This window comes from Poromitra crassiceps (assembly GCF_964638095.1).
Source record: "Poromitra crassiceps genome assembly, chromosome: 6".
Classification (NCBI taxonomy): domain Eukaryota; kingdom Metazoa; phylum Chordata; class Actinopteri; order Beryciformes; family Melamphaidae; genus Poromitra; species Poromitra crassiceps.
Window position 1 is genome coordinate 365,001 of NC_139627.1, and position 14,890 is coordinate 379,890.

The window sequence follows — 14,890 nt, forward strand, 5'->3', positions numbered from 1 at the left end:
AACCCAGAACATGACAACCGAAATGCTGGAAATTGTAAAACATGAAGATTAAGAAGTCCATAAAGCCAAGGATAAGCTTGTTTTGTTGATATCATTAGTAGCAAGGACCTTCACTCGTCACAGACTGCGAGCTAAGTGGGACTGTCTGTGGACCTTACTTGACTTGGAAATTGCCCCCTTTGGCAGACAAAGTTTCTAAATGAAATCACATGGGTGAAGATAGCAAACTAGTGCAGTAGATGTGAGCTTACCTTCTTAACAGACAGAGAGATGTTCTCCAGGTTTACCTTCTTGACAGACAGAGAGATGTTCTCCAGGTTTACCTTCATGACAGACAGGGGGATGTTCTCTAGGCGTAACTTATTGACAGACAGGGTGTTCTCAGGCTTACCTTGACAGACAGGGAGATGTTCTCCAGGTTTACCTTCTTGACAGACAGGGATATGTTCTCCAGGTTTACCTTCTTGACAGACAGAGAGATGTTCTCCAGGTTTACCTTCTTGACAGACAGGGATATGTTCTGGAGGCTTACCTTCTTGACAGACAGGGATATGTTCTCCAGGTTTACCTTCTTGACAGACAGGGATATGTTCTGGAGGCTTACCTTCTTGACAGACAGAGAGATGTTCTCCAGGTTTACCTTCTTGACAGACAGGGAGATGTTCTCCAGGTTTACCTTCTTGACAGACAGGGATATGTTCTCCAGGTTTACCTTCTTGACAGACAGGGAGATGTTCTCCAGGTTTACCTTCTTGACAGACAGGGAGATGTTCTCCAGGTTTACCTTCTTGACAGACAGGGATATGTTCTCCAGGTTTACCTTCTTGACAGACAGGGAGATGTTCTCCAGGTTTACCTTCTTGACAGACAGGGAGATGTTCTCCAGGTTTACCTTCTTGACAGACAGAGAGATGTTCTCCAGGTTTACCTTCTTGACAGACAGGGAGATGTTCTCCAGGTTTACCTTCTTGACAGACAGAGAGATGTTCTCCAGGTTTACCTTCTTGACAGACAGAGAGATGTTCTCCAGGTTTACCTTCTTGACAGACAGGGATATGTTCTCCAGGTGTACCTTCTTGACAGACAGGGAGATGTTCTCCAGGTTTACCTTCTTGACAGACAGGGATATGTTCTCCAGGTTTACCTTCTTGACAGACAGGGAGATGTTCTCCAGGTTTACCTTCTTGACAGACAGGGAGGTGTTCTGGAGGCTTACCTTCTTGACAGACAGGGAGGTGTTCTGGAGGCTTACCTTCTTGACAGACAGGGAGATGTTCTCCAGGATTCGGTCCTTGACTTTGAGTTGATCCATCAGCGCTCTGTGTTGGCAGCCTGCAGCAGCCTGTCAGCTGACTAACATTAGCTGTTGTTTTGCTAAAGCTAACGTCACCTTAGCTAGCTAACGTTAGCTTCTCCTCCAACACTGATGGTTTGCGAACAACATTGGCTGTCAACGGTACACACGGAATCAGACAGCGACAGTAATAATAAACATAGCTGCTAATGTAGCTGTGACACGCTAACGTTAGGTCAAAGGACTTGCCGATTATGCAGTTAGCCTGTACTTTTCCTGGGCTGGATAAAGTGAGCAACAATTTATTTTCGACTTCCAGTCAGGATTTTCAAAATAGAAGTATTCATTCAAACTCGATAAAATACACAAATTGAACTGATTCCACTTGCCACACAAAGTGAAGTTGTATTGCTGAAGATTCCCCCATCACTCAGAAGGGCATTAAAGGAACCATTTTCAGAAAATGCTTAAAAATCCCCAAATTAATTATGTTGGGTCTCATAGTTAAGATTACTAATTTAATTTTTATTGTAAAAAAGCTCGCTTTATTTTGAAGGCAAAATTACTAAAGCGGAAGTGAAATGGTGAACAATTGTTGCTCAGTCACGGAGAGTTTGCCTGACGGCAACGTTCTTCTCACGTTAGCCGCTGACTTTTTTCTTTTCTTTTCTTTTTTTACATCAATGGCTAAAAAGATTTTTCGTTTCCCAACTAACGTTAACTTTTCAGCGGCAACTTGGTTGAGCAAAGTGTTTGTTTCGTCAAGTCAAATTAGAGTTTGGTGTGGTGTCTTTGCCGCCGGTGTCATCAATTCAGAATTCACAGCTCTTTGCTGAACGCGTCTCCGTCCCCACCAGCCCGGGGTGACGTCACTGCTAGGTTCAGTCTCACCATTCATAAATCCAGTCCCTTTCAGGACTGTTGTCAATTAAGGACTATTGTCACTTTTGCTCCAATTGACAACAGTCCTGAAAGGGGCTGTCAAAAATCAATCCAGCGGTTTGACGTTTTCTTGCTTGCTAGGTAGGGTCTTTTTAATATTCCTATCGTAACCAGAAATATCAACTCAAGGCCAGTACCCATCATGCATTGCGCGTGATAGTATAATAAGCTTACTGTAGTTTATATAATATATAACCTTAAACCGTGGACCTAAAATGGCTCAAGCAGTAATCCGTGTTTAACAAAATAGTAAAATAAAGACATAACAAGCAGGTTAGTTGCACCGTCAATGAGAATAGTAGGTGGCTGAATCACTCTCTCAGTTGCCAAGATGCCACCATTATGTCCTTTTAAACGTTAGGTCTCTCGCGAGCGGCAGGTTTGCTGAGCGAAGGCTTCTCGTTTATAATTCACAATTTTTGGATAGCCCCCCGTAAGCGGGGCTACTATTGAAGGGAAGAAAAAAAAACTGACGAATCCTCTGCAGTACCACTGAGTCATGAGATCGAATACATGCAATTTTCCCTTTAACACCAATCTATTTATCTATCTATCTTTATTATTATTTATAAAAGGGAGCAAGTAGGCAATCTGTTCTGTTTCAATTGATGTCCCACTGATGGTGTCATATGGCTCAATCCCACCACACTTAACAGCCCTGCACAGCTCGTCCCCACTCGGCTCCACTCGTCTTTACTCGATGGATGTTTTGCTTCGACCGGCGCTCGATCGGCCCCCACCCACCCCCGCCCACAGCTGGTCGTCTAAAAATAGCGACCGCATATCTGTCCTTCGGCTATAACATAACGTTACAATTAAATCCATCCACAGAACTTTTAAACTGTTTATGAAATACTGGTGCCTCTAAATGACCTACAGTGTACATGGGCAAATGTGACAATCGGCCAAGAGAATGATATCACAGGCATGCTGCGCTGTGCGGGGACGGGAGAGGCGCAACAGAGTGAAGCCTCTACCCCGCAGCCTCTCACCAGGCAAGACCGGGGCTTCCAAAAACCCGCTGCGGCCTAGCGGAGCGCTGCAGCCTCCACTCAGCTACAGAGCTCCCTGAGCGAGCAGCGGACTTTTTTCTCAGACAATTGAACACCCGCCACGATTTTATTTCACCGGAGGTGAAGGCAGCGACACAAAATACTGATGGAAATATACATAACAGAAGATAAGGTAAGACCACTAAACTGGTATGCAGCCGCCAGCATTGCATTGACAGTCAGTAGACAGAGTAAACACGATTCTCTCTGACCAATCAGTAGCCATCAGAGTTTTACGTCACCATTTGGGACCTACTCGCCAGCCCGAAGTACCCCGACGAGGCAGGGACCAAAAGTAGCACGACTCGGCCTTAAATCAAACCGTGCTGGGCCGGTTTTTGATGGTGGGATGAGACCAAAAGTCGAGTCGAGCGGAGCGGGACCGCGCTACTAGCTGCTGTGGAATTGGGCCAATAGGCATTGTAGTCTCGACGCCAGACCCATGAGAGTTCTTACGCTGATACACTACCTTACTGCATGCTGCAGAGCTCTCTGTCATATGTAGTATGCGGAGCACAGCGATTCAACGTAATATCAGCGATGTCATAAGACTGGATAATGTAATCAGTGATGTCATAAGATTAATGACATCAGTGATGTCATAATAGCAAAATCATCTTGTGACATCAGTGTCTTAGGCATTGTGACATCATCAGTGCACACACCTAAGGGTGTTTTCGCCCTCCGCCGTCACAATGTCTAGGACATCATCAGTGATGTCATCAGTGAAATCATTGACCAAAATCACCTTATGAGATGATGTCATAGGCACTGATGATGTCATAGGCATTGTGACATCATCAGTGATGTCACTCGAGCAATTGTGGTTTTTGGTTACACACGATCAATTGGGAATCAGTGATGCAAAGTTGAGCAATTGTGCGCTGTTCATGCCAATAAATCAGGCGAGGACACGCAGCAGCCGAGCTGCGTATGCGAGCTGCACGGCCAGCCCAGCGAGCAGCAGGGCAGACAAGGCCGAGCTAGCGAGCCCACGCAGTGTGCAAGCCTAGGAATCAAGCGCGCAAGATGCCTATAGTAGTTATAAATAAAAACAAAAACACAAAAACTGACATTTTTGCACTTCCACACATGTAAAAACTAAATTTGAAACCAACTGAGTCCAGGAAGAATGCCTAACACACTGATACTATATCGGCCCGCGATAGGGTGGTGGCCCCCCAAGCATTTTCTAATTCACAATGAAAACTAACATCAAACTAAGTTTGACTGAGCTCCAGATAAATTATCAAATATTGCCGCCTCCTTGCCACCCAGACACTTACTGTATATGTACTTAACTCATTTAATTTTGTTTGGGAAGAGGGTTTACCGAATTGAACACAGAATTTTTAACTTTTGTTTTGTTTTGACTCTTGGTGAATAGCATCTATATAGTTTGGTTGATAATTTGGACTTGCATGTAAAGGACATCATTTCTTGAGTGGTTTTCATTATACTGTACCTCCAATACACCAAATTTATATTGAACTTCCCTGTTTGCATCGTCGCTGATTATTGCTTTGATTATTTGTTTGCATTCTGCTTGGTGGTTCAGATTGAGGCTATGTGGGTTCATAGCAGTGTAACAATATTAAAACACTCCGGCTGGCACCCAAAAACCTACAATCCATTACAAAAATGTTTATCACTGGCCCCTGGCCTCCTGTCATTTTGCAAAAGTGGCCCCTGGGCAAAGCAAGTTGAGTATCCCTGGTCTAACATCATAGAATTCATGATTCCGTGGATTTTTTAAAAACTTTTGTTCAGCATTTATGGACTTTATAATGGGATTTTGTATCCGACACGGTACAACAGAGATCAAAATTAACGTTGTAAAAACAGTGGCACTCTGTAAACAAGCTGGCACTTAAAGGGTTAAAATTATGAAGTTAGTTAGCCTACAAGCTTTAGCAAAAATATATTTCAACGATATTAGACCAAAAAATGCGACATCACAATAAGGACATTTTAAGTCCTCTAACTGTACATATTATGTATAAATTAGTGCAGTACATAAGTGGTTCACCTCAAGGTCTTTCACCAAAACACACCTTAGTGTGGACCGATTCTACAAGTTAATATTTGATTGATGGGACAATGCATGGATCAGGTGTAAGCCGAATTGACCAGTAGATTCTCGACAAGATTGGTGACAAGGGTGTGACTGACCATTACGTCAGCTTCCCGACACGCATGTCAGTCACATGTGCATGTATTATACATGCATGGTTAAGTAAAGCAGCTGTTAAGTTGAGGATACAGTTTCTTTCATGTTTTAGGAACTGTCACAAAAGATGTCACTTACATACTTTTTCAAACGCCGTGAGCAGGGAACCTTAGAGTGGAATGTCAATATTTTATTGCAGTTTGGAATGAATCCAACGTTTGCTGCAAACACAATACAGTCTCAACAGAAACAAATGTGATCAGTCAGAAGAATATTCAGTGCATGTAGTTACCACATCAAGCTTTCCTGATCCTCAAAATAGGGAATCAAATTTAATTTGGATTTGTGAGATGTTCCACGACAAGTCAAGTGCTCTGCTAGATAACTGTATCCCACATAAAGAAACTATATACAATCCTGACTGAACTCAGAATGTGTACAGGCTTTTGAGTGATTTGATTCACAAGAATGGCATTTCTTATCTTTTCTTTTTTTTTAAGTACAAAAAAAAATCCCAACCATGGCATGTAATGATTGAGCACCCCTTTTGGCCTCTGAACCCCTTATTAGCTGAATACCCCAGTAACCCAACAGAAACAATATTTTCTCAGAGGACTGCAGTCCAAGTCTCTGCCACAAGATTCTCCAAGGCCTTCCATTTCCACTCTGCACACCAAAATGCCAAATCTTCCATCTTGCGTCTGTGCCTCAGTCCGACTTCTCCTTCTCCTTCATGTGCAGGAAGACCACGCTGAAGACAAAGAGGCCTGCCATCATGGAGAAGACGCTGGCGTAGTACGGGAAGGCTGAGGGGATGAAGCGCTCATACTGAGTGTGCTGCAGCGGACGCACAGACACCTGCAGCAAACACAGAGACAACACGTGTGCAAGTCAGTCAGCCTCCTGTACATCACAGCATATGTGTTAAATGCACCAGAAACAACAGGTATTTCTCCCAGGGTTTAGGCAAATAGTGGCTGTCGATCAAAAGTGGCCAAAGCTTAGGTTAATTAACGTGATGCTCCCAGCATCACGTATAGCTTATAGAGCAGGGGCACTCAATTCAAATTCAAAGAGGTCCAGTTAGAGAAAATGTCCTCAAGCAAAGGTCTGGAACATCGAAACGTAGCTTGCGTTATGATTCAGTGCCATTTAACTTAAGGCTACTTCAATGATTGAAGTAGCCTAATAGTACAATGTCTGTAGGTATTTTTCTTCTCTTGAGAAGTGAGCTATATCTAGCTATCTATCTGACACAATTTCTGATCAACTGACCTGAGTGGAGGAGTAGAGGTGTGTGTATCCCAGTCTGTTGTAGTCCACCTTGAACTGGAAGACTCCATACACGTCCGGCAGCGTGAACGTGATGCTGTATTTGCCTCCTAGTAGAAAGACACCACAACATTTAACTAGATGATGATGATAGATAGCTTTCTTGTGATTTTTATAGTAGATCTACAGTATATAACTTCAACAAAGGGCAGTTCATGTCCCCAAAATCATCAAGCTGTTAACCTTACACATTTCATTTTTCAGCATTCAAGCAACCATGTTTTCAAAGCAAACCTGTCATAACTACAGTACAACTTCATACCATTTTTCTTGAGGTACGTCCTGACGAAGGGATCGATTCTCACAAACTCCAGCTGGATATCATCTCCATCAAAGGGAACCCAGCGGCCCTCGGCCAGCATCTCAATGACAATGCTGTACTCCTGTGTGGGAGAGAGAGGTTCACATTCATTCAATCAAAAAGAGAGAGAAAACAAGAAAGAAAAAGAAAAAATCTGAGTGAAGCCACACTGCTCCTCCCCAGATCCCCCCCATTTTTCTTCCCCAATTGTCCTTGGACAATTCCCCCTGATGTCCCAGCCGTTGCTCCACCCCCTCTGCCGATTTGGGGAGAGTTGTAGACTAGCACATGCTTCCTCCGATACATGTGCAGTTACATGTGCAGGAGGATCATGCTATTCCCCCAAGTTCCCCTTACCCCCAAACAGGTGCCCCCGACCGACCAGAGGAGGCACTAGTGCAACGACCAGGACACATACCGGCTTCTCACCTGCAGACACGGCCAATTGTGTCTGTAGTAGAGATGGGCGGATGAGCTTTTATGCCATCCTTATGTATGTATGTCTGCATAAACCATCCTTATGTATGTATGTCTGCATAAACCATCCGCCCGCCATCCAACCCAGATAATTATTTCCTATTTATAGATCTGCGCCCACCGTGCACCCGACATTTCACACCACTATATAGCCTTTTAAATCCAGCAGGGAGTCTCGCATTGGGCAGACGGACTGACTGTTTCTGCTGCCTCCCGTGCGAATCGTTGCAGTCCAGGTAAACTTCCACGCTGTTGGACTCAGATTACATGTCCAGCACTTCACTCACCCTCATATAGCCTGCTAGGCTAGATAGCCTACTGGATAGATTTAGCATCATGACTGGATTGGCCTCATCGTAGGGGGAAAATACAAACGTGTCTTCTCTGCCATTAGCATGCACTCCTGTTTGACGATCTGGTGACATAATTTACCTTATATAGACGAAGAACGCGAGGCATCCCATTGACGTTGACCGCATGGCTGGTGTTTACCACTGCCTTGGTCCTTTGGGGTCCTTTGCTTGATCCCATTCCCAACATACTCGGCTAATAAGGTGCCTGACGAAAAATGAAGCTTAAAATATGTTCATAATAGAGAATGTAATTAATATTAATTTTCCTCAATAATGATACATCATTTCACCCGCCCGCCGCAACCCAGCAGCTATTAATCAGAATCTTTATTTTTATATCCGCGGTTAGCGCGGTTATAACTGCGGCCCGCGCATCTCTAGTCTGTTAGGAACGTCTGACCAAGCTGGAAGTACCGCTGCCGGGAATTGAAGCTGGGTCTCTGTGATGGTAGGCGAGTGCTTTTAGTTCGATACCACCCAGACGCCCCCAGAGTGATGATGACCTCTGAGATGTTGAACTCACCACGAGGTCGGTGATGGTGTAGGCTGCGGGGGGACTGCTCTCTCCCTTGGGGTGATGGCTCACGGCCCCCACCCTGAGGACTCCGGCCTCCTTGAACACCCAGCGGGACAGAGCCTCGGCCAGCTCCATGTTCCCCGTCTGCTCGTGCCTACAGTACCAAAAACCACCACAAGAGGGAAGATATTATCAACAAAGACCATGACAAGGAGGGCAGATATTTTGATTTTTATTACAAATCAGATATGGTCCAGGCAGTGTCCGTCCTCCAGTACTGATAGGATGCAGTTAGACTGCTCATATATTGATCAGTGCTACACTGGTTGAACCTGAATTTCAGTGATACGTTCTGATGACGTTTTTTGGCTGGAACGCAACAGCCCCAAGGCCAATGTCTGTCACGCAGGCGCAGGGCGTGTTCTGCCCAAAACTCCAGTGGGTTCCATAATAACACAGCACTGGGAGCACTTCAGCAGACATGCCCCCATAGTTTCAGAGCAGAGAATACTGCTTATTTTTCATGATTTTGAAACCTAATTGTATATACAGTACTTGACATTTTTAATCATTTAATCATTAATTTTTCTGTGGTGTGAAAAACATTTATTTTTGGTTTCCAGGGACTTTAAAGTTACAGGAACTGCAGCTTCGACCTCACTTTCTTATCCATACATGTGTACCTCAAATATGGCAAAGTAAGCTGACAGTAACAATGTATTGGAAGCAGAACTATTGCTGTTGGATTTGAAGTGGTGGAGAAGGCATACCTGTGGGAGCCGGGGGTGGCCTTCTGTACAGGGGAGTTGAAGAAGGCGTCACTGAAGAAGTGCATTGAGCCACTGAAAACCACACGGGCGTTGTTCCTGGCCTGCAGGCCGGCGATCAGCAGGGTGTTCTTGCCCACAGCGTGGGGGTACTGGAGACATGAGACAGAGGTTAGTCACAACACAAAGCACATTTGACTGATGGATGGCTTAAAAAAAATCACAATATCAATAGCACTTCATTTGAGGGTTCCTGTTGACAGTCCAATCAATATTTGTGAATATGAGCAACTCTCAAGCCAAAAATCTGTGATATCATCAAGACGTGTAATCTAACACAAATGGGAGTCTGATTTGGAGTTTTTCTTTTCTCCCCAATTGTACTTGGCCAATTCCCACCCACCCCTGCCGATCTGGGGAGAGTTGTAGACTAGCGCATGCTTCCTCCGATACATGTGCACTCGCCAGCTGCTTCTTTTCACCTGACAGCGAGGAGTTTCACCGGCATGGACGTGGGAGGATCACACTATTCACCCCAGTTCCTCACCCCCCGGGATAGGCGCCCCGACCGACCAGAGGAGGCACTAGTGCAGCGACCAGGACTCACACCCCACTGGCTTCCCACCCGCAGACTAGGGATGGCACGATACCACTTTTTCATGTCCGATACCAGAAACCTTGAGTATCTGGGTCTGTCAGCTCATAGTGTGAGGGAGTTACAGTGCAGTGTTACCTGAGAGATGGGTCTGACTTACCTGAGAGATTGGTCTGTCAGGGAAGAAGGAGTAGGAGGTGGAGGAGCCAGTGAGGATGTCCAGGACCAGAGGGTTGTCTGGGTCTGCCACCATGCTGGAAGAAGAGGGGGGCATGCAAGTGAAGCTCAAATGCATTCAATTCCAATTGTCTTTATTGGCATGAAATACCAGAGTACAAGTTGCCAAAGCAACGGTATACATTATAGTCAACAGATGTATTGTATAGTGGAAATCTGATTAGCGTTCCTTGGGGAGGTATTCAGTTTCTATTTGAGGAGTAGCCGGATTGGGCCGATTTACGGAAATATCGCGATATTTGGGAAATATCACAATTTTGAACATTTACTTTCAGAGGCTGCAGCAGGCTCAGTATTAAAGCCAGAGTGCCGTTTCTAGATTCATATGAAACTAGAAGACCTAAGGAATCGATTGGTACCAACCATGTCATGCTAGTTTGTCAGGAAGCTAGCTAAATAACACTCCAAAGTTAGGCTAAACTTTGGGAAGGTAAAAAAAACATTTTCAAAGGGGTCCTCTTTTTCACAGCCTAATGTTGGCAGGTGTGTGTGCGTGCGTGCGTGTGTGTCCATTTTGAACCAGCTAGTAAGTAGCCTTATATTGTCATTCAGCCTTTCTGCTGCTTCTGCTGGTTGGTATACGCAGTGGAAGTGGTCCCTGATAAATTTGGTTTGGTACGTAGTGGCACATGGATGGAAAAATTTGGGAACCCCTAACCTAATGACATCAGTGATGTCATACATAGGCATTTTGACATCATTGTGACATCACTGATGATGTCATCAGTGACACACACACACATGTGAGAGACTGAGGGAGAGAGAGAAGGGCAGAGAAGAGGGAGAGAGAGGGGGGGGAGAGAGAGAGACATTGCGCGCGCCAATAAAGCAGGCGAGGCCATGCAGCAGCCGAGCTGCATATGCGAGCTGCAAGCCAGCTCGGCGAGCTGCAGGGGGGGCGATGCCGCGCTTTAAGTCCTTCCCGAGTCATGCTCACAGACACACTGCATAAAATATATTTTTCTATAATGTTTAGTTCATTTACTATAGGATTACTAACTGATTATTAACTAGATTATTAACCGCTGTGTGCGCATTTCTACCCAAGTGGCAGCATGGTCTGTGGGAGAAATGTGAAGCGTTGTTTTATCTGTTTGTCATATCAGCAGAGGTTTTTTGTTTCGGGCCGATGTTGACATTTCATTTGAAAGCGATGACGTGTCGATATCATCCATCCTACTCATGTTAAAGTGTGTACAGCTATACTTACCCAACACCCTTGAACAGAATGGGCTTGTTGGTGGGTTTGCCAACAATAGTAGGCGCTTTCAACAGGTTTTCCGGATCAGCGACGATCATGGTGTGCTGGAGACAAGAAGGTTTGGTCAGGTGTTTGGGACTGGCAACGTTTACAGGTCTCATGTTTCAAGAGTTCCCTCCAGTTCTGCTTACCTCTCCGGGGTCGGACACATCGTAGTTGTGATGGTCAATGACTGCGGTTTTCTCCTCATCAAACTCAATGCCACACTCACTGCCCAGCTCCCTGAGAGGGTCGCCTACAAAACAGGACAAGGGTATTACTAAACGTTACAGAGCTAAAGCTTGCAAAATCTCACATTTAAAATTATGTTCAAACAATAACACAGCCCTGTAGAGCCAGTTGCTTCCAAAATGAATGGTAGGTTTAAAATTGATCTTTGCACTGCTTGAAACTGACCAATATCAGAATTGGCAGCAACCAGGACGTTGCCTCCACCGTCAATGAAGGAAGTGATAGTCTCCACGTTGATATTTCCCCCAAAGTCTGCAAACAAGAGGAAAGAATGTAAGCATGTTGATTGCATCAACAAAGAAAGCAAAAGTACTTAAGCTGGAAACTTGCATTTGAGTTCAAAGTGTGAAATGTACCTTCGACTGACGGTGAGAAGAGGATTAGATGGTCATACAGGAACTGGCCGTATTTGATCAGAGATAGGGAAGGATCGTCTGCCGTCTTGAATGTGATGTCAAAGCCACGATCTGCAAAGGAGAGACGCAGTATCAGCTTCACTGAAAAACGTAGACAAGTGTAAGTCAGCTCACAAAAATGTATATAGAGCAGTTTTATAGTACAGCGATTTATGATCGCCTGACGAGCACATCAACGATGGAATATGATCATGGTAGGTAGCAACCACTATAAGGGGGGAGGGGGGTGGTCGTCTGGACCACGTCCGGGGGGCCACAACATAGGGTTCCCAGAGTCAAACCTGGTCATCTCCACCACTGCTGAGTGGAGAGATTCCAATCATCCAACCCCCAAATAACTCATATCAATAGAGTGAGAATGATACACTGTTTGACAGCAACCGTTTTGAGGTGGTAAAGCAGGTGTTTCAGTGCCGGGGCCTTAATGTTATTGGTTACATCTGCAGCCTGCTTTACCCCCTCAAAAACTGTTGCTGTGAAAAGGGCTACATAAGACAGACGTACGCATCGACGCAAAGATAGCAGACTGAAGTTTCCAAGATGGAGCCCAAAAGGCTGTGTGTGAACAGTGTTTGTGAACTTGACGGCACATTAGGTCATGCACATAGTAAGGTTATCTGGGCTTACAAACCACACATTAGCACTACATTAGCACTAGCATTTGGCACTGACCTGCCAGACTGCGGAAGAAGATTGAATGGGTGTCTCGGATGTTGGGGTTGTCCAGCAGCACCAGAGTTTTTCCGTCGGCCGCCGCACAGTGCAGCATGCAGGCTAACGACAGCAACAACACACCCGTGCTGCCCAAAAGTCCCGAACCCGTCCGCTTTCTGGACGATAATGTCGAACTGGAGCGGCTCGTCTGCATGACTACTGTCAACGCCGCCATTTTGCTGCAGAAGAAGGCGACGTCAGCGTAAGCTGTCAGCTCAACTTTGACCCGGCGGTTCAGCCAATCACAGAGAGGAACGCGTCGCTCTGAAGGCACCCAGGGTAACCTCGCGTCACCAGGCTCTTCTCGGCGAGAAAGAGCCTGGCTCCCGCCCACAATTGATTTTGTCACCCTACTGGTTCCGGCCTAGAGCCCGCCCTAGACCGGATGGCAGCGTTTCTAGCTCGTCAACTTTCACGTTAACTTGACAATTTGACCCAAGTATCAGAACGGCAAACAACAAAACAAAAGATGGACGTACCGAAGTTCTTTTAGAAACATTGCGGATTCACAATCTCACATCTTTTAAGCCAATACAGAAGCTTTGCATCAGACAATTAATCGAGGGAAGAGACATCAAGCTAACAGCAACACAGATGTTTTTTGGCGCACTGCCTTCCGGTGTTCATTCTGTTTCCGTGGTTTACGCCCCATGACAAAAAGCGGGGTGGAAGGTGCCCAGACTACCCAGGGTGCCCTCTTGCGGGTAGGCATCCGCACCCAGGGATTTCATCCAAGTAGCCCTGACTGCAGTACGCAGATCGGGGAGTGGCTCAACCTCAACGTTTGACTCGTTTGCATCGACGTTTGCATCGGATAACCTCTTCACTTCACGTGAAGACTCTGGTAGGAGCCGGCTTTTAGACCTAGACGTGAAAATGGCACAGTGTAAAATGGGAAATGCGTGACGTTCGCCGGGCTGTTGAGGCTACATTCATATAAGCATTAGACAATCGAATAGCCATCATCTGAGTAATCTGCACGAAAGATCAACTGATGTTTAATTAATGAAATATTGTGTTGGTTGTGTTTGTTGTTGCTTGCGTTTGTTGAGTAAAACAGAAGATCAGGATATGAAATAACAATTAAATGGTAGCTAAATAACAGTAAGCTATATATAAAAAAATCTGATCATTTGTTTTGGGCCGGTCTGGGCCAACATTTGTTGTTGAGATGAAAAATTATTAAATTTTGTCTTGTGGATTTTAATTGCTGTGCCTTTTGTCTATTCTTTTCCCCTCTGATATATAGAGACACCTTTCTATTATCATAGATGGTGAGGTCACTGAAATTACTAAATGCAGGGACAGTGAACTTGTCCACTGTCCCTTCTGTAAGTAGTACACGGGAGAAAAGCATATGGTTGACAACCATATAAAAGGCCATTCCACAGTGAAACACAAAGGTGCGGAACTTACATATTACACAAATTAATTACTTATTATATATATTATATACTATTTTTTCACAAGTATGAATCTTGTTCCCTTCATTCCTCTCTTACAGAATTCACAATGATCAAGTGTGGCCTAAGTTGTCGGACGGCAACACATTTTCATTGCTGCTATTGTGCAGCAACAATTATAAATAGAATGCAATTTGCAAGGCATTTACAAATACACCAGCTCCCATGGTGCATCGCAGCTTCCATGGCACCCATGCAGCACTCTGTGGCCCCCACACAGCCCCCATTGGCCCCCGCTCAGCATCCAGAGGCCCCCACACAGCCCCCATTGGCCCCCGCTCAGCATCCAGAGGCCCCCGCTCAGCATCCAGAGGCTCCCACACAGCACCCATTGGCCCCCGCTCAGCATCCAGAGGCTCCCACACAGCCCCCATTGGCCCCCGCTCAGCATCCAGAGGCCCCCGCTCAGCATCCAGAGGCTCCCACACAGCCCCCATTGGCCCCCGCTCAGCATCCAGAGGCCCCCGCTCAGCATCCAGAGGCTCCCACACAGCACCCATTGGTCCCCGCTCAACATCCAGAGGCCCCCACAAAGCCCCCATTGGCCCCCGCAGAGTATTCTAAAGCCAGTCAACAAAAGAAATTCACTTGTCCTCATTGCACAGTGAAGTTAAACAAAAAAAACTTTAAAACACACTACAAGAGAAAGCATACCCACCACTTTGAGACAGTGTCTCAAGGACAGATTTTTGGCCTGTCAGTGTGTTGATGTTAAACATGGTGTGTTTGCAGTTGAGAAATCATTTATTGGGCCAGCAACACCCATAC

The 14,890-nt window shown here is 45.5% G+C and overlaps 2 protein-coding genes across 2 annotated transcripts in view; both read right to left on the bottom strand.

Annotated features, from left to right (window-relative positions):
- plekhm2 (pleckstrin homology domain containing, family M (with RUN domain) member 2) overlaps positions 1-1,374 on the bottom strand; it is a 33,567-nt gene extending 32,193 nt beyond the window's left edge. The window contains exon 1 of the mRNA XM_083639223.1: positions 1,253-1,374. Within this exon, the coding sequence (XP_083495349.1) occupies positions 1,253-1,312 (60 nt within the window). The 5' untranslated portion in view covers positions 1,313-1,374. The remainder of the gene's footprint in view (positions 1-1,252) is intronic.
- A 4,261-nt stretch (positions 1,375-5,635) lies between these two features.
- On the bottom strand, positions 5,636-12,834 carry ddost (dolichyl-diphosphooligosaccharide--protein glycosyltransferase subunit (non-catalytic); the record flags this gene model as incomplete). Its single annotated transcript, XM_083638865.1, has 11 exons — positions 5,636-6,316; positions 6,734-6,840; positions 7,053-7,173; positions 8,445-8,592; positions 9,209-9,357; positions 9,961-10,054; positions 11,248-11,342; positions 11,430-11,533; positions 11,695-11,781; positions 11,886-11,996; positions 12,618-12,834. The coding sequence occupies 11 exons, from the start codon at positions 12,832-12,834 to the stop codon at positions 6,167-6,169; spliced, it is 1,383 nt and encodes a 460-aa protein (XP_083494991.1). The 3' UTR covers positions 5,636-6,166.
- Between the last annotated feature and the right edge of the window lie 2,056 nt (positions 12,835-14,890).